Consider the following 20,889-nt stretch of genomic DNA (forward strand, 5'->3'; position numbering starts at 1 on the left):
TATTACAGGAAGCCAAAGTTGGCCAATGCACTTTTTCCTTGTGTATTTGAAGACTATTTATCTCCCCAACTTTTATTTTCTCTGTATTCTTTAGTATTCTTAAGTTTAACTTAAATTGAGTTTCATAATTATAATATATATCAATCTACTTTGTTTCTGTGCTACCACACTAATTGCACAGCAACAATTTAAGGAGTAACATGACAGGATATAAACAAGTGCACATTTGATTCAGCCAACATTTTCACTAATTCTCAGTTTCTCTTTTTCTTTCAGAAATACCTACCTACTGATATCTCAGAGTCTGGCATACATCCCATATATTTTTGTGGTGCTCATTATATTGAAATGTTGTTGAAAACTGAGGTTCCACTTGTCTTTTCAGCTTTTCACATGTCTGGATTCACCCCATCACAGGTAAACACTTCAAGAGACTTACTTTGTTCAACTGATAAATGAAGAATTTTTTTTAAATCAAATTCTCAGTCTTGCAAAATATAGGAAATGTATATAATTATTTTTTTATCAATAATACATACGTTTCATATTGAATAAGCCAATCCAGACTGATCATTTGTTGTTTCCTCTTTGTTAAAAATCAAAGTAATACTTCTTATTATTATGGAATTTTGAACTAGTCCTTCCAGTTTTAATTAGGAACTCTCTTATTCTGGGATTCTGTCACAGTTTGAGGAAGGTAGCCTGGAAAGATCATTAGAGTAAGACTTAGAGGAACCTGTGTTCTAATCCTTACTGTGTTACTCACATTTGGTTTAAATTAGGCCAGTCACAAACCTTTTTTCTGCCTCAGTTTCCTTATCTGTGAGGTTTCTTTCAGCATTAAAGCTTTATGGTTCCATGACTAAATCCTGGGGTGGGAGGGGGAGGAACTTTGCATCCATTTTTGCATTTCCCTGGCTTCAGCTTATTCTGTTGACTCTAGGTTTTGGCCTAGGCTTAATTAAACAAACAAGCAAGTAAATAAATAAACAAAAACAACAACTAAGTGTAGCACTAAAATCTTAGACTGGCTTTTAAATTTCTTAACAACCTGGTCACAACCTTTCTTTCTAATTTCTGTATACATTACTCTCCTTCTTTGACCCTGTGGTCCACCAAAACTGACTTTCTCTGTTTCTCACATGTGACATTCTATCTCTTACCTCCATCCCTTTGCATTTCTCCCTTTATTTGAAAAGCACCCCCTTTCATAGAATCCCTTACTTTTTTCAAGACTCAGCTCACCCACTACTTTCCACACAACCTCTCCACTTGCTAGTGCCCTTCTTCCTCCCTAAGTACCATGTATTTATTTTGCATATTCTTATATGTGTATACATACACATTGCCTCCTCCAGTAGAATGTAAACTCTTTAAGAATAGGAATTGTTTAATTTGTGCATCCTCCCAACCTAGTACATAGAAGTAGATTCTGGTTATGCACACATATGAATATACAAATACATAGTATGCCCTTAATAAATGCATCTTGATTAACTCATTGATTGATTTATCTTTTACCTAAAAAATATATCTGGATTAGGATTTGTGGGACCTGAGTGTACATTAGAGACAGTCAACTGAATATGTGCAGAGAAGCCTAAAGCTCTTTTTACATATATTTACAAAAGTCTTTGTACACTTAAGAGAAAGTAGACTTTATTGAGCAAATGAATTACCTGGCAAGACCTGTGTTTCAGAACTATCTCTTTATTAGCTTATGGATAAAGGTCGTTAATTATGTTGAATAGCATATGTCCATTTTTATTTTGAAAAAAAAAAAAACCTCACCTAGCGCCAGACCACTAGACTTTAGGATGTGCCCAAGAGCAATGCAACACACAGGGTAAAGGTGACATTTTGGCTTTGCTACAGTCTTATTCTTTGCATGTTATGATGCATCTTTTTCCATAATGCTACTATTAACTAATGAATCACTATATATCATCTTTTCATATGCAAATGGGTTTTTAAAGATCTTAGTGGAGAAAAATCTATAATTCCTTTACTAGGTGGTGAAGGGGATGTTAATGAAATTGTTAAATTATTTCAGCTGACAGTTAAGTAACCTTACATTTCAGTTTAAGTTGTTGTGCAAGTAGTAAATTTACTTAAATAATTTAACTAACAAGAGAGATAGAGTGGTATATTTGCTTGAACACTAGGTTAGAGTGAAGAAGACCAGGGTTCAAGTTCTGACTCAGACACAAAACTGTGTGACTCTGGGCGAGGCACTTTACATTCCATTGCTCCAGGCAAGAGGTGTCAAACACTGTGGGAGCTCACAGATGTTTCTGAGTGCCCCTGAGCCAGATTAAAATGTAATTGGGAAATATTTAGCCAAGTAAATAAATATGTAATAGAAGAGAATATATTAATATGTGGTTTTCTAAGTCAATATGTGGCCCACAGGGATCCTTGTGTATTGTTCAGTGGCCACTATTTCTGTTTGAGTTTGACACCACTCTTCCAGGCAACTGATTGTCTCTGAGTTTCATAACACCTGCTGATCTACTTTAACACAGAGAATTCCCCTGAAGGGAGTTCCCTACACTGGTGAAATTACAGGTCAGGACCAAAGAACGTGAATACTTAATAATGATTTTTCATGAAGGATGAGGTTTCTCATTCATTTGTCTTAACCATTTTAGGCTAATCATTTCATGTTGGTGATGTGAAGGGATTTTAGGGCAACCTCTGCTCTTTGCTTTTAACTTTTCTTGAGTGATGTAGACAGTTTATATAAATCTAGAATCTCATGTCATGTCATATAATTATATAGGGAATACTTTAGTGACTGAATTGTTGTTGCCTCTGTTCTTCATTTTAACATCCCTGGTTTTTTGCTTGAAGAATGTAAAAGTAAGCAGCTAAGCCCTTCATATCTTCACAGAAGTAAGGAAAGGCTTCCTTTCCCCTTCTCCACCCTCACTTTTTAACTCTTTTACTGCCTAGGTTTTATCCTTAGATGAGAGTTTGGAAACACTGTTTTCACATTAGAGCAAGTCGCATTTTTTTATGTATTGCAAACTTTTGTTTTCCTTCCTCATCAACCACAGCAACTCTTTGAAGAGTTGAAAATGCAGTTAGTTCTTAGAAATGTTAGTTTCCATAAAAACCTACATGAATAGCATTTTATTTCTGTTTTTTTTATAGTATCGTTCCAACTAGCAATCATGTGGCTGCAACTAATATTTTTCATTCTATATGAGAAATCACTGGCAAGTTTTTAAAAATCAGACATCATGTTTTCTGTTAAAATGCATTTTCATTCCTTATGGAAGCCAAGATGAATTTAACTTTTTAAATCTGGAGAATAACTGAGCAATACTAATTTACAGAGAGATTCAAACTACTTCAATGATACGTTGATGATGTGAACGTTTATTAGGTAATATAAATAAAATGTTTTGAATTTCTCATATAAGATAGTATATAAAATACAAATGCTAGAAGTAGTTTAATTTAGTCTTAGTATAACTTGGTCTAGTTCGCCAGATAACACTTCATTTTTCAGTACTATCATGACAATTTTTTGAGGCCTAATTGAGGGCAGTAAGTACACATTGTATAAGAAGGATTATAAGAAAAACCAATCTATCTATATTGTGTATAGCCTGGGAAGGGCAAAGGGAAAGCAATTTTATGGCATTTACTAAACTGATGAAGTTAATTCATTCATATTTATATACAACACACTTCTAATGTTTAAATCCATTACCAACTTAGCACATTAGTGTTCACATGAAATATATAGATAATTATAATTGTCCTTCAGTACTTTAGAAGAGACATGATTGATTTTAATGGAGAGGGCCCTCCTGCTACCAATATAGATGACAATTTCTTCACCCTTTAGTGCAAACTATTTTCATGTATTGCCGTGGCCAAAAGTAATTTGTCACCACCTAACTACCTTTTTGGTGTCAGGTCTCTCCCAATGTAAATATACTTTTTTTTTTAACCAAGCCCACACTTTTACAGCCCTTTACTACTGGTATGCCTGCTATACTTTGACATAGACTTTGGCACTTAGAGTCACCTCTGTGTCATGATACATCAAAATAAGACTAACATTTATGAATAACATAATGTCACATATAACATTTATATGGTAGTGTAGAGTTTCTCAAAGTAATTTCATATTTCCCATCTCATTTAGTGTTCACAGCAGCCATATAACCAAGACAGGGCAAATATTTTTCCCATTTTTCTAAAGCAGAAATTAAGCTGATGATTCGCTTAAGCCATAGGAACTATTTTGTTCTCTTTTTGTGTCCTTAGTGCTTAGTATGCAGTTGACATTTAAATGCTTGTTGATTGATTGATTGACTTGGTAAGCAATCAAATCTAGGCTAAAAGTCTCTGTTTACTGATTTTTGCTTAAGTATTCCTTCCACTGCTGCAATATGTCACATACTCTGGACTCTTATGTGATATCTTCCTGATTAGTCTCCCTTTTTGAAATTTGTCCTTTCTCTAACATATCCTCCACCTTGTTGCCATCTCATATTTCTAAAGTACAGATCTGACTATGTTATTTATTTCACTGCTCAAATAGTTTTGGGGGCACCCTCTTTTGCATTTAGAATGACGTAGAAACATGTATGTTTAGCATTTAAATCCCTTTAAAATCTGGCTTTGGGGCAGAGTCAAGATGGAGGAATGAAAGCTGTCAATTTTGCCTTAATTCCTTCACATTTTCTTCACAATGACCCATATAGAACATAAAAAGACCAAATTTTGATTGAGAAAGCCAAGAGAAAGTTATTTTTCCAGCCCAAGGAAGCTTAGGAAGATAGATATGTCTGTGGACACTGGTTTGGAAGCTGACCTGGCAGCAGCAACAGTGGAGCAGCAGATAGAAGCAGCAGAAGCTGCAGCAGGTTGGAGGGGAAACCGTAGCAGTGGGAAGCAACCCAGAACCCAGGTATATTAAGGAGATTGACCACCTGGGCAGAAAGATACCAAGAGATTCTTGTGCTAGCACTGGGATTAGAAATGGGTGCCATTTGGCATCTGTGTCACCAATTACCCAGTTCCTATTCACAGTTCTAGAGTGAAGAGGATTGGATGCAGTTTGAAGGGAGGAAGGATCCTAGATGTGCAAGAACAAGTTCCACAAATGTAGCAGGGTAGCAGTACACCCATTAACAGAAGAGGAACCTAGTTCTAACCTTTAGTCCATATAATGGGGTGGTGGGACCTGGACCCCAAAAGGCAAACACCATGTCTCTGGAAGCAACCCAGAATCTCAGTAAGCTCTTGTGAGAAAATCTTTGTTACAGGAATATACTGAGTTAACCCTTTAATTCATCAAATTCATCAGAGGCTGTCAGTGCAGGCACTGGTTGCCGGCCCAAGGACCATGCCTCTTGCAAACCTATGTATAAACAGAACTATCTAGTTCCCTCAATAAAGCTATCTCTGTTGACTCCCTGAATTTTCCCATACATTCTAGCAGCCCAGAACCAGACTACTTGCATATGCTGACTACTCCCTAACCCCACCCCATCACTTACGTAGCATACTTGGCATTCTTTTCATGGTCCCTTCTCTATATAAGCTTTAGCACCACCCCATCACATATATAACCCTGCTGTAGAATAAACCTGGGCAGGAGACCAAAACCAAGAGGAAGCCAGCAGCGCCATCACTCTGAATATGTAGGACTTCCAACAGGCTACCTGTGACCCAGTCCAGTGGCAGTCTATGGAAATTCATCCAGGCACAAAACTAATCCAAACTGGGACAAGAGTTTAAAGAACATAGACCAGAAGAGCAGTGAACAAACCTCTCCCCAGATCACACCATTTTGGAAACACCAAAAGCTTATGGGTCCCAAGACATGAGAAAACAGTAGAAAGGCATAAAAAATATAAGCTCAGGCCAGACATCCTCCCCCCTAGAGGTCAGCAGAGCCCAACTCTAACATAAAGTCCAAAATCAAGAAGAAGTCTGAAAAGATGAGCAAACAAACAAACAAGAACCTGACTGTAAGAATCTACTGTGGTGACAGGGTACTCTAAAACACAAGCCCAAGAGAAGATAATCACTTAAAAATATATATATATAGGCAAAGCCTCAAAGAAAAAAAAATGCAGATTGGACACAAGGTCAACAAGTATTCCTAGAAGAGTTAAAGAAAGATTTTTTTTTAAAGAGCAAACACAAGATTTTAAAAATCAAATAAGAGTAATAGAGGAAAAATTGGGGAAAGAAATGAGAGCTATGTAAGTGAAAAGAGAATGAACAGCTTGGTAAAAGAGGCATAAAAAATACTGAAGAAATAAATCCTTAAAAATCAGAATCGTGCAAATGATAAAAGAAGTCCAAAAAATACTGAAGAAAATAACTCCTTAAAAGTTAGAATCACCCAAGTGGAAGCCAATGATTCCATGAGACATCAGGAAATGATAAAACAAAATCAAGAGTGAAAAATAAAGAAAATGTGAAATATCTCATAGGAAAAAAAAACATTTGACTTAGAAAATAGATTAAGGAGAGATAATTTAAGAATCACTGGACTACCTGAAACAAAAAAAGAAAGGTTTTTTTTCAAGAAATTATACAGGAAATATAATGAAGTGTGTGTATGTGTGTGTGTGTATATACATATATATATGTATGCACACACACACACACACACACACACACATATATGTGTGTGTTTTCAAGAAATCATAAAGGAAAATTACCCAGATATGTTAGAACAAGAGGGCAAATTAGAAATTGAAAGGTACAACCAGTTTCCTCCTGAAAGAAATTACAAAATGAATGAAGACTCCCAGGAACATTATAACCAAAGTTACAGAACTCCCAGGTCAAAGAGAAAAGACTATAAACAGCCAGATAGAAATATTTCAAATACTGTGGTATCAGTCAGGATCACACAAAATTTAGCAGCTGTACCTCTAAAGAAGAAGAGGACTTGGAATATGATTGTGTGAGGTAAGGGAGCTATGATTACCACCAAAAATAATTTAGTTATCAAAACTGAGAATAATTCTACAGTGGAGGAAAAAAATGGATACTTAATGAAATAGGACTTTCAAGTGTTTCTGATGAAAAGACAAGAGCCAAATAGAAAATTTGACATTCAAGCTCAGAACTCAAACATAAAAAGGTAAACACAAGTCAGAAATAATAAGGGACTAAAACAAGGTTAAACTGTTTATCTTCCTATATGGGAGATGATACATGTAACCCCTGAGGTATTTTACCATGACTAAAGTTGTTAGAAGGAGTCTGTTTATCGATATGTTTTTATTGTATTGGTATGATCTCAGAAGGAGAATGGAAGGTGAAAAAAGAGATATATTGAGAGAGGTGGAAGGGAGAAGAAGAATGGGGAAAATAATCCCATATAAAGGGGGGCACAAGGAGTAATTTATACCAAAGAAGACTGCATGTGAGAAGGGGGGAGCAGGCAACACTTAAGCTTTATTCTCATCTGAACTGGTTAAAGGAGGGAATTTATATATACATGCATACCTACACATATGTGTGTGTGTAGGTGTGTATGTGTATATATGTGTATGTGTATGTACACAAATATATACATACACATATAATTAGGTACAGAAATTCATCTTACCCAACAGGACAGTAGGAGGGAAAGGAGTTAATGGAAGGGGGGGTTGACAGGAGAGAGGGTAAATTAAGAAAGTCAGTGGGCAGAAGCAAACAAGACTCTTGAGGAGGGAACAGGATGAAAAATAGAAGGATAGGTATAAGAGAATAAGATGGAGTGAAATGCCTAGTTAACAATCATAACTGTGAATGTAAATGGTATGAACTCACCCATAAAATGGAAGAGGATAGCAGACTAGATTAGAAACCAGACTCAAACAATATGTTATTTGTAAGAAACACAGTGGAAAATTAAATATATATATATATATGCAATTTATGCAATAAAAATACATTCAGTAAAGGGCCTTTAGAGCATAGGTTAAAAATGAATTGGAAACTAAGTAACCTAAGGAGTTAGTGTAAGGGTAAAATGTAAAAGAATGTATAGAAACAAAAATTCCATTAAAGATAATGACAGCACTGAGACCACATACCAAAATTTGTGGCATTCAACCAAAGCAGTGCTAGGGGAAATTGTATATCTGCAAACACATCAATAAAAGAGAGAAAGAGCAAATAAACAAATTGGTCATGTAACCAAAAAGACCTAGAAAACAAAACTTTAAACTCTCAATTAAACAACAAAATAGAATTACTGAAAATTAAGGAAAGATAATGCAACTGAAAGTTTAAAAAAATTGAAATAATCAATAAAAAAGGAATTGCTCTTTAAAAAAAAATAACAAAGAAAGAAGAAAACCTAATTACCAGTAACAAATATGAAAAAGGTGAATTTATAGCTAATGAAAATGAAATAAAAGCATTAAAAGCTATTTTGCCCATTTATATGCCAATAAAATAGACAATTTATATTAAATGAATGTTTACAAAAATATAAATTGTTCATTTTAAAAGAACAGGAAATAAAATACTTAACTCTATTGTAGTAAAAAAAAAATAATAATAGATGACCCATAAATGTTTTTCCTAAAAGGGGGGTAGGGAAAGACCAAATGGATTTACAGTTGAATTCTACCAAATGTTTAAAGAAAAATTCATTCCAGTACTACATGAACTTTTTGAAAAAACAAGGAAGGAGTCCTACCAAATTCTATAACACAAATATGGTCTGATATCAAAATCAGGGAGAGCCAGAGCAGAGAAAGAAAATAATAGACAAATTTTCCTAATGAATATTGATGCAAAAATTTAAAATATACTAACAAGTAAATTAAAACAGTATGTCCCAAAGATCATATACTGTTACCAGGTTGGATTATAGCAGGAATGCAGAGCTGGTCCAATATTAGGAAAATTATAAGCACAATTGACCATGTCAATAACAAAAGCATATGATTATTTTAATACTTATAGAAACACTCATTCCTATTAAAGACGCTAGGAAGCATAAGAATAAATGGAACTTTTCTTAAAATGATAAGCAATATCTATCAGAAATTCAGAACAAGCATTATTTGTAATGAAGATAAACTAGAAGCCTTCTCAGTAAAATCAGGGGTGAAGCAGGGATGTCTTTTATCACCATTGCTGATTAATATTGTAACAGAAATGTTTGTTACAAAAAATAAGACAAGAAAAAAAGTTGAAGTAATAAACAGATGAGGAAAGAAAATGATTGCTTTTCACAAATGATATGGTTTACTTAGAGAACCCTAGAGTCAACTGAAAAGCTAGTTTAAATGATAAAAACCTCAGGAAAGTGTTAGACTTAAAATAAACCCTTACAAATAATCAGGATTTCTGTATATTACAAACAAAACCCAACAAGAAGAAATAGAAAGAGAAATTCCATTTAAAATAACTATAGACAGTATAAAATACTTGATAGTCTAACTGCCAAGACACAGGAACTATATGAACACAAATACGAAACATTTCACATAAATAAAGACAGATTTAATAATTATAGAAATATCAATTGTTCATAGATAGGTGGAGTCAATATAATAAAAATAATAATAATATCTAAATTTTCTTATTCAATACCATACCATTCAAACTACCAAAGATTTTTTTTTAATTGAACTAGAAAAAATAATAAATTCATCTGGAAGAACAAAAGGTCGAGAATATCAAGGGCATCAATGGTTAAAAAAAATAAGAAGGAAGGCAACCTAATAATATCAAACCCAAACTATACACAAACCTGTAATCATCAAACAATTTGATACTGGATAAGAATACAATGGTTGATCAGTAGAACAGATTAGCTATACAATATACCTGCACACAGTAACCTAGTGTTTGATAAACCTAAAAATCTTAGCTTTGGGGTGAAGAACTCAGTATTTGGGGAAAAAAAAGTACTGGGAAAACTAAAAAGTAGTTGGGCAGAAACTGAGCATAAAGTAACATCTGCCAAATACTCAGATGAGCTTAAAATGGGTATGTAATTTAGATATTAAAGGTGACAAAATGCCCATATAAAAATGCCTATCAATTGGGAAATGGTTAGAGACATTTTAGCATATGAATGTTGTGGAATATTGCCATACTATCAGATAATTTTTAAAAGGATGAATACAAAGACACATGGACAGAATTATATGAACTGATGTGAAGTGAAATAAACAGAACCAGCAAGACAGTATTCACAATGACTGAAACAATATGAGTGGAAAGAACAATAATCATACACAAAAAATTTTTTAAAATCTCTACTATGATCAGATACGTGCTAGGTGTTATAGTGTGTGTGTGTGTGTGTGTGTGTGTATATATATATATATACATATATATATATATATATACATATATATACACACACACATATGAATAAATATACATAAATATGTATATCTTGTATGTGTATATGTGTATGTTCAATATATGTACGTATGTGTATGTTCAATGTATGTGCATATTTACATACATTCAAAATAAACGTGAAGAAAATAACTATAAAGTAGTTAAATACAAGGTGTTTTCAAGGAGAGGGTACTAGGACTTGAGGGAATCAAAGTTAGGCTTCATGTAGAAGAAGTTATTTCAGCTGTATCTTAAAGAAAGTAAAACATCTTGTGAGTCAAAGATAAGGAGAGAGTTTATTCCAACTATAGGGGTCAGTCAGTGCAGAGACACAAAGAAGAGAGATAGAATATCTTATGTGAGAAGCTCTTTTGACTCAGTTGCAGAATATAGGAGGGGCAGTTTATTCCAGAGGCCATAGATAACTACTGGAGTTAAATGAGTAAGGAGATGATATGGTTAGATCTGTGCTTAAGTAAAATCGCTTTTATATCACTTCAGAGAATGAATTGAAGTAGAAAGAAATTGAGGCACTGAGACCAATAGGCCAAATGCTGTGAAATTATAATGATCCCTGCAAAAATGAAAGTTTGGCCTCAAAAATCTATATGAAAAAATATCTTGAGGTGGAACCATGATGGCTGAGTAAAGGCAGGGACTCACCTGAGCTCTCCCTCAAACCCCTCCAAATACCTTTAAAAAAATGACACTAAACAAATTCTAGAGCAGCAGAACCCACAAAATGATGGAGTGAAACAAATTTCCAACCCAAGACAACTTGGAAGGTTGGTAGGAAAGGTCTGTTGTGCCAGGGTGAATGAAGAGCGCAGTCTGGCACCGGTCACACAAGCGCAGACCAGGCCTCAGCAAACCAGGAATAGGCCTTGAGAGTGACAACCAGTATCAGCTGCTTCTAGAGCTCTCAGCCCACAGATGGTAAGGGGATCAAACAACTGGTCAGAAGGAGATTACAGAGGTTTCTTTGCTAGCACTGAGGCAGCACTCTCTTGCTTTGCTTATACTTGGCTCTGGGTTGCAGTCCTTGGTGGCAGTCCCATGGCAACAAAGAGCACTAGCATAGCACAGTTTGTGGCAGCAGTGAAGCAGGGACCCTCGTCACAGGGCCAGGGCAGAAAAGAGTGCTTGTGGTCACTCACAAACCAGAGTGCATGCCAGAAGAGTAGTAAACACCTCTCCTTAGAGCATACCACCTTGGAAGAACTGAAAACTTACAGGTCCCTAGAAGTATCTCTGAAAACAGTTGCACAAAACCCCTGATGCTTGGAACAGTGTGCCCTCCACCCTGGAAGCAGAACCCTACCTTAACAAAGAGTTAAAAGTCAAGTAATAGGCTATGAAAATGAGCAAACAACGGGAAAAAAAATACCTCTAGACTATTGAAAGTAACTATGGTGACAAGGAAAATCAAAACACGAACTCAGAAGAAAATAAAGTCAAAGCTCCTACATCCAATGCCTCCAAGAAAAATATAAATTGCTCTCAGGCCATGGAAGAGCTCAAAACAGATTTTGAAAGTCAAGTAAGAGAAGCAGAGGAAAAATTGGAAAGAGAGATGAGTCAACAGCTTGGTAAAGGAGATACAGAAAAATACTGAAGAAAATAACACCTCAAAAATAGAGTAGAACAAATAGCAAAAGAGGTCCAAAAAGCCAATGAGGAGAAGAATGCCTTAACAAGCAGAATTTGCCAAATGGAAAAGGAGGTCCAAAAGCTCATTGGAGAAAATAATTCCTTAAAAATTAGAATGGAGCAAATGGAAGCTAATGAGTCTATGAGAAATCAAGAAATTATAAAACAAAACCAAAAGAATGAAAAAAATAGAAGACAATGTGAAATGTCTCACTGGAAAAACAACTGATCTGGAAAATAGATCCAGGAGAGATAATTTCAAAATTATTGGACTACCTGAAAGCCATGATCAAAAAAAGAGCCTAGACATCATCTTTCGAGAAATTATCAAGAAAAATTGCCCTGATATTCTAGAACCAGAGGGTAAAATAGAAATTGAAAGAATCCATTGATCTCCTCCTGAAAGAGATCCCAAAAGGAAAACTCTCAGAAATATTATAGCCAAATTCCAGAGTTCCCTGGTCAAGAAGAAAATATTGCAGGCAGCCAGAAAGAAACAATTCAAGTATCATGGAACCACAATCAGGATAATAGAAAATTTAGCAGCTTCTACAATAAAGGACCAGAGGGCTTGGAATATGATATTCTGGAGGGCACAGGAGCTAGGATTACAACCAAGAATCATGTACCCGGCAAAACTGAGTATAATCCATGTGGGGAAAAAATGGATATTCAATGAAATAGAGGAATTTCAAGCATTCTTGAGGATGGGAGCTGAATACAAAATTTGATTTTCAAATACAAGACTCAAGAGGAGTGTAAAAAAGTAAACAGAAAAGAGAAATCATAGAGGACTTATTAACTGTTTGTATTCCTACATGGGAATATGATATATGATATCTATAATAATATATATTAGATGATACATTAAGATATATTAAGATAATATAATAATTTATATAAGATGATATTTATATAAGACCTTTTTATTAGGGTAGTTAGAAGAGTGTGTGTGTGTTGTGTGTGTGTGTGTGTGTGTGTGTGTGTGTGTATATGATATACAGAGGACACAGATGTGAGTTGAATATGGAGTGATAGTGTCTAAAAATAAAATTAAGAAATGAGAGAGGAATGTGCTGGGAGAAAGGGAGAGACAGAATGGGGTAAATTATCTCACAGAAAGAGGCAAAAAACGCTTTTACAGTGGATGGGAAGAGGGAGGAGGTGAAAGAGAGTGAGTGAACCTTACTGTCATCAGAATTGGCTCAAAGAGGTAATAACATACACACTAAATTACATATAGAAATGTATCTTACCCTGCAATAAAATGGGGGGGGGGATGATAGAAGGGAGTGCAGATTGGAGGGAGGGGGTAGTCATTAGCAAAACACTTTTGAGGAGGGACAGGGTGAAAGAAGAGAGAAAATAGAATGAATGGGGGGGAAATAGGATGGAGGGAAATATAGTTGGCAATAGTAACTGGAAAAAATTTTGAAGCAAGTTTCTCTGATAAAGGCCTTATTTCTGAAACATATTGAGAATTGAGTCAATTTATAAAAAATGAGAGCCATTTCCTAATTGATAAATTATCAAAAGATATGATCAGTTTTCAGATGAAATAATCAAAGCTATCTATGGCCATATGAAAACTCACTATTGATGAGAGAAATACAAATTGAAACAATTCTGAGATACTACCTCGTACATAGTAGATTAGCTAATAGGACGGGTAAGTAACAAATTTTGGAGGGAATGTGGGAAAAATGAGACATTAATGTACCATTGGTGGAGTTGTGAACTTATTCAACCATTCTGTAAAGCAGTTTAGAACTATGCCCACAGTGCTATAAAACAATGCATACCTTTTGACCTAGCAATACCACTACTAGGTCTATTTCCCAAAAGAGATTAAAAAAAAAAAAAGGAAAAGGACCTATATGTACAAAAATGTTTATAGCAGCTTCTTTCTGGGGGCAAAGAATTAGAAATTGAGGAGATGTCCATCAATTGGGGAATGGCTGAACAAATTGTGATATGTGGTTATGATGGAATACTGTTGTACTACAGGAAGTGAGAAGCAGGATGTTCTCAGAGAAACCTGGAAAGACTTATATGAGCTGATGCATAGTGAAGTGTACTGTGTTCAAAGTAACAGCAATGTTGTAGGATGATCAGCTGTGAATGACTTAACTATTCTCAGCAATACAACACTTCAAGACAACTCTGAAGGACTTATGATCAAAAATGGTACCCATACCCAAAGATCTGATGTTATCTGAATACAGATTGAAGTATACTTGTTTTTTGTTTGTTTGTTTGTTTGCTCTCTTGAGGGGTTGTTTTTTTTGTTTGTTTTATTTTGTTTTTTGGTCTATGTTTTCTTTCACAACATGACTGTTATTGAAATGTTTTGCATGACCGAAAAAAAAATCTTCTCCCACTTCTTTTAAAGGTGCAGGACCGTGGTTGTGGAATGCTGAAATTGATGTCAGACTTTTTGGTATTTTGGTTATGTTTGCTAACTTTTTTTTTTCTCCTACTCCTTTTTAGTCTTTATCATTAAGGCTGGTTCTTTGGGCAAAGTTAGGGAGAGAAATACAGTTGCAAATATAGGTAATATGAAAACAAAAAATATCAAAAAAATTTATTTCTTAAAAAGTAAAACAAACTTTTGGAAGATTTCTAACAAATTGAATGTTTTTTGTTTGTTTTTAGATTTGTCAGCAGTGGATCACTCAGTGTTTCTGGAATTACTTGGATTGGATTGAAATCTGTCACTACATTGCCACTTGTATCTTTCTTGGTCCTGATTACCAGATATACATATGTATATGTATATTAAAACATTTGCAGCAAGACATTCTAAAGCATTCGCAGTCTCAGGATTTACAGGTTTTTCTTAAAGTAAGTCTACTTTTAATTTCATGGGCAACACATAAATTAAATATTATATTATTTTTTAAGTGGAGTGTTTTTATAGCAAATCATCTATATATCTTTCTATATGCGTTTATGTATATATGTATCTGCATGTATGTATGTTTATGCATATATGTATACACATGCCTATGTGCATACATATGTACTGTGTATATATGTATGTGTGTATATCGGTTTATGGAGAGAGAATGCACATATCCCGTGTCCTTCAATTTAATTTTGGACTAATGTTATCAAAAATAGGTAAACTTAACCCCTACCCTATTTTGTTGTTTTGTTGCTGTTTAAAAAGATTTTCCCTGTAATTTCACATTGGCCTTACCGTTGATTAACAATAGATATATTTTAGTTGCTTTCTGTTTGGTAAATAATGGTGTTAGACTACATGGCAGTCCAACTATTTAGAAGAAAATCATTTGAAAGACGCTAAGTTTGAAAGCTATTAAGATTTCCTTTAAGTATACAATACTAAAATTCAGTCTGAAAAAAAAAGTTTTCATTGAAATATTTTTGTACTTTTTTGTCTTACATAGTTAATTGTAAAAGTAAATTTCATTTAGAAATGTTAATAATTAAACTCATGACAAGAAATATAATAACATGTAATTTAGTTTTAAAGAATTTTATTTGGATATCATATTTCATGTGATAAGGTCACTGAATATGGAATCAGAAGACAAGTTAAAATAATAGCTCTGTCATTAACTAGTGGTGGGATCTTCAGCAAATCACTTTGATCTATTTCAGTTTTCTCATTGGTTAAAAAAAAGGATGAGGAAGAGGATTAGACTTAATGATCTCTTAAGTCCCTCCTTTTTTTTTCTTTTCTTTTTTTTTTTTTTTGGCAAAGCAGTTGGGGTTAAGTGACTTGCCCAGAGTCACACAGTTAGTAAGTGTTATGTGTCTGAGGCTGGATTTTAACTCAGGTCCTCCTGACTCCAGGGCCAGTGCTCTATCCACTCTACCACCTAGCTGCCCCTTAAGTCCCCTTTTTACACTAAACCCTTGTGATTCTTTGAGCTTCTAAATACCAGAAGGCACATATCAAATGGAATATACCCGATCTAATTTTTTAAAATGTTATAGTCAAATTTAATTATTTCTTGAATTACAAATATCCTGTGGTCATAATAACTAATTAATTTGACTATAATCCACTCCCTATGATCTGAGATTATTCCATGTCACTTTTCCTTTTCAGACAGCTCTATGCCAACAATTCCACTTTATGTCCAGTATTAAAAAGTAGAGAATTTTTTTCCCTCCACCTCTCTTCTTTTTTATGGTTAAGGGCATCAATGATTGTCTTCACATTCTACTTTCTTTCATAACTTAGTTCATTCTACCTCAAACATTCTCTTCTTCACACCAGATGCACATCTTCTTTACCTTAATCCTCTTATTCTTCTCCCTCTTCTATTTTACTTTTTTTCCATCTTATGCCAGTAAAATATTTTTCCCTCTCTTCCTGACCCTGTCCTATCCTTTTCTTGTTCCATCTGTAAGTCCTAAACCAATTTAATCATGTTTAACAAATACGAATTATAGTAGTGATACATCTTTGTCAAAGGAAAGGGTTGTTTTATGTTTTGAAGTGAAAAAAAAAGAGGCAGTAAAGAAAGAATGCCGTTAATAGTACACATGACACAAAGAAAGGAAAAAAGGAACCACAAAACTAGAGCTGCATAACAGAATTAGAAAAGTTGCATAGATAGTACATCTATCTAGACCTTCTGAGAAAGAAGTAATGTTCCATGCTTCCCAGAATCATAAGAAAGGACCCAAAGCCACTAAAAGAGTGCAAAGAAACCTGTTACTGACCCAAGAGTGAGATATATCACTGTAGTTAGTGACTTCCTATGGAGTAGCCTTATATAGATTTGATATAAATAATGAGATGCGCCATCTTCCTAAAGCAGAGGTTCTTATTCATTCTTGTGTCATAGATCCCTTTGGCAGTCTTGTAAATTTAATGGATCCCTTTCAAAATGTTTTTACATTCATAAAATGAAATACATAGGATTTCAAAGGAAACCAAAGGTTAGTGGAAATATTTTTTCTACATCCAAGTTCATGGAACCCATGAAACCGATTCACAAATGACAGGTTAAAAACTGTTGTCTTAGAGGCTGTATATGAGACCTAAGGGAGCCAGTTGATTCTTATTAAATCTGACAAACACTTCCTTACTTTGACTAATTTGGGAATCAGTGATCCATTAGAAACCTACTGACTAGAAGTGGAGCCAAGACAGTGGAATAAAGGAAACACTCATTCAACATTCTTTTTAAACAACTTTAAAATAACACCTTAAATCAAATTCTGGAGTGGCAAAGCCAACAAAAGGTCAGGGTGAGATATTATTTGAGTCTAAGGAAACTTAGGAGGTCAGGAGGAGAGATTGGTGACATGGGGGCTGAAGACTAACACCAATGGTGGGACTAGGTAGTGGCGACAGAAGCAGCAGCAGCAGCTTTGGGAACTCGCAAGTCAGAAACCGTCAGGGGACCTGGCAGATAGATTTAGGACCAGATATCTGGCAATTCCTTTGTTCATACCCACTTCTGGGTCACGTTTAAGGGCACAGAGGAATACTTTATGTGAAGTAGGGAGGGGAATTTACGGCAAGTTTCTCTGATAAATGCCTTGTTTCTCAAATATGTAGGGAACTGAGCCAGATTTATAAAAATAAAAGCCATTCTCCAATTGATATTAATAGGCAGTTTTCAGATGAAGTAGTCAAAATTATCAATAGTCATATGAAAAATACTCTAAATTACTATTAATGAGTGATGCAAATTAAAATAGCTCTGAGATACCACCTTGAACCTGTCAGATTAGGTAATGTGACAGAAGAGAAAAATGACAAATGCTACAGGGTATATGGAAAACTTAGCACACTAATGCACTGTTGGTGGAGTTGTGAATTAGTCCTACCATTCTGGAGAACAATTTGGAGCTATGCCCAAAGAGCAATACCACAAGGTCTATATCCCAAAGACATTTAAAAAAAAAAAAAGGAAAAAAGGACCTATTTGTACAAAAATATTTATAGCAGCTCTTTTTGTGGTGGCAAAGAATTGGAACTTGAGGGTATGCCCATCAATTAGTGATTCGCTGTACAAGTTGTGATATGTGATTGTGATGCAATATTATTGTGCTGTAAGAAACAGTGAACCAGATGGTGTCATAAAAACCTGTAAACAGTTATGTGAACTGAAGCAAAATGAAGTGAGCAGAACCAGGAGAACGTTGTACACAGTAATAGCAGTATTGTAAGGGAGATCAATTGTGAAAGACTTAGCTACTCTGATCAAGACAGTGTTCCAAAAAATTCCTGAAGGATCCTTAATAACAAAAGCTATCCTTCTGCAGAGAAGTGACTGATCAACTCTGAATGCATGCAGACTGAGGCATGCTGTTTTTGTTTTTGTTTTATCTTCCTCCCCACTTCTCTTATCCCCTTCCCCTTCTATTTTCCTGCAGCATACTTTTAAAATTTCATTATTTTTCTTGGGTTTTTTGTTTGTTTGGATCTTCTTTTGCAATGTGGCTAATATGGAATTATGTTTTTCACAATTTTACATGTATAATTGATTTATTGTTTGCCTTCTCAAGGGGTGGGAAAGGGCAGGAGAGAGGGAAGGAATTCAGAACTCAAAAATTTAAAAAAACAAATGTTAAAAAATTTTGTATTTGGAAATATTTTACAAAATAAATAAAAACTTTTTAAAACCTATTAACTATAAATTTGTGGGCAAATACTAGTATTATTTTTATCATTTATTTACATTTTAGCCTAACCAGACAACTGATTGTTACCTAACCTTATGCATTTTCACATATCATCTGCCATGCTTAGCATGCACTGCCTCCTTATTTCTCTTTTTCAGAATTCTTGTCTTCCCTCATTGTTCAATCCAGGTGCCATCTCTTCCACATATCCTTCCCCCTTTCAGGTTTTAACTCTCTTTCTCTTCAATGTTGCCTGAGCCCTTTGTCTCCTTTTTTATCCCAACTCCACTTCCTCCTCCTTTCAGCTAAATGGAGGGCAAAAAGACCCCTAGCCACTCTGGCTTATTGTCCTACCTTTGAATTACAAAACTCAATCTCATGTCATAGTCTCTGTTTCTCAAGGCAAGTATAAAACACTATCTCTTTTAGATTAAAAATCCTAGATTAAATTTCAAGGATCTTTCTCCTCCCCTCCCACCAGAAAATCTGAACACCCAGTTACATACATCTAATTTTTCAGATTCTCACACAAATTAATGAAGTTTCAGTTTTCTGTGGTATCATTTTTTTTAAAGATGTTGTGATTAATGAATTTTATGAATTGTAGAGCATTTCTAATCTTTATGTCAGAGGCTCCTTGAATGTAGAATTTGGACACTTGGGGATCTCTTAGTTTTCTGATTTGTTTGCCCTAACACTGATAAAACCTGAGAACGTTGCTATTTGGTTCTTTTTCTTCAACAGAGGTAGCACCTGGATGTTACTATCTAGTGCTACCTTAGGGATAAACATCTGTTTCCCACACATGAACTTTAGCTCACAGGGCATTAAACATAACAGGTATTATTTACATAGTGAAGCACACAGAAGAGATTGGTTCTTGAATGCCTGCCTTCCTTCCTTCCTTCTTGCATTCCCCTCTCTTTCTTCCTCAGGAGAGATACATTCCTATGAATCAGTGTGGTTCTGGTTCAGTCTCCATTAAAGTACAAGGCCAGTGTTTGTTCCACCTTTAATCAGACAGTTTGAGCTTTTCCATATGCTATTCATCTCTCCTCCTGCATGTATGCTTTCTAGAAGTTGCTTCTCCCCAAGAATGTTTGAATCTTCTCAAATCTTCTCAAGGGCTACAAGCTCATTATGAATCAAAAACATATATGTCTGCCAAGAAATTGTGTATGTTATCACTGAGTGCATTAAAGAAGTGTATCAGGAATAAGGGAGATATTTTACTCTGCTCTTTACTGGTTAGAATACTTTTGGCATGTCACGTTTTATTTGCTTAAGAATGCTGTTTATTGAGAATAAGGGCAACTAGGTGATGCAGTAATGGAATGCTGGGTCTAGAGTCAAGAAGACTCATCTTCCTGAGTTCAAATCTGGCCTCAGATGCTAACTATGTGACCCTGCACAAGGCACTCAATCCGGTTTGCCTCAGTTTCCTCATCTGTAAAAATGAGCTGGAGAATGAAATGGGAAACCACTCAAGTATCTTTAAGAAAACCCCAAATGGGGTCACAAAGAGTTGGACATGACTGAAAACTCAACTAACAACAAAATTTATTAAGAACATTCACCACTTAAATTCTATCCAGAAGCTAACTATCAAGCTGCTAAGGGGAATTGAAACCCTGCTGCCTGAGGAATAGTTGAAGTAATTTAGTATATTTAGCCTAAATAAGAAAGGATTTAAGAAAGGAAACATTACAGTTCTTAAGATATTTAAAGGACTGAATTTTAGAAAAGGAGTTAAACTTATTCTGCATAGACCCAAAAGAACAATTAGAACTAATTGATGGAAGTTACAGAGACATATTTTGACAGAACTTTCTAACAATTAGAGACATTAAAAATAGAATGGGTTTGCTTATTAGCTACTAAGCTCATCAGCCTTGGAATTTTGTAATTATTTGATGATTTACTCCCTGGCAGAGATAGTGCAGAGATTCCACCAAGTGGTGGAAAGTTAGGCTCTATGACCCCTAAAGTCATTTCCAACTCTATGTCTCTAATTTGGTTATCTCCACATGCTGTCTGTACTCTCTGTATGCATAAGTTACCTGTAGGTCATTATTTTAGTTTCTCCAGCCAGGAATGCTCCCCACCCCCATCTTCTAAGACTATGCAAATTCTACTTCCTACCCTGACTATTCCAGTTTATACTGTGCTCCTCCTTTCTCTGAATGATCATTACACTTACTATTTTCACCAGTCATCCTGACATTTAATCCCACGCTCTTTTGTATGTGCATTTATATGCTTATTGTATACATGTAACTG

At 34.9% G+C, this 20,889-nt stretch overlaps 1 protein-coding gene across 4 annotated transcripts in view; it reads left to right on the plus strand.

Moving 5' to 3' along the window:
* The window catches only part of TBC1D32 (TBC1 domain family member 32), a 237,185-nt gene that overhangs the window by 194,708 nt on the left and 21,588 nt on the right, over positions 1 to 20,889 (plus strand). For 3 of the 4 annotated variants that reach the window (XM_020986958.2, XM_078155175.1, XM_078155176.1), the window contains 2 exons: positions 277 to 417; positions 14,650 to 14,838. In XM_020986958.2, the coding sequence (XP_020842617.1) occupies positions 277 to 417; positions 14,650 to 14,838 (330 nt within the window). Of the gene's footprint in view, positions 1 to 276; positions 418 to 14,649; positions 14,839 to 20,889 lie in introns of those variants that run through there. The other variant, XR_013486958.1, reaches the window with a different exon arrangement.

The sequence above is a fragment of the Phascolarctos cinereus genome, unplaced genomic scaffold, assembly GCF_003287225.1.
Source record: "Phascolarctos cinereus isolate Bilbo 61053 unplaced genomic scaffold, phaCin_HiC Scaffold_5;HRSCAF=322, whole genome shotgun sequence".
NCBI classification, from domain to species: domain Eukaryota; kingdom Metazoa; phylum Chordata; class Mammalia; order Diprotodontia; family Phascolarctidae; genus Phascolarctos; species Phascolarctos cinereus.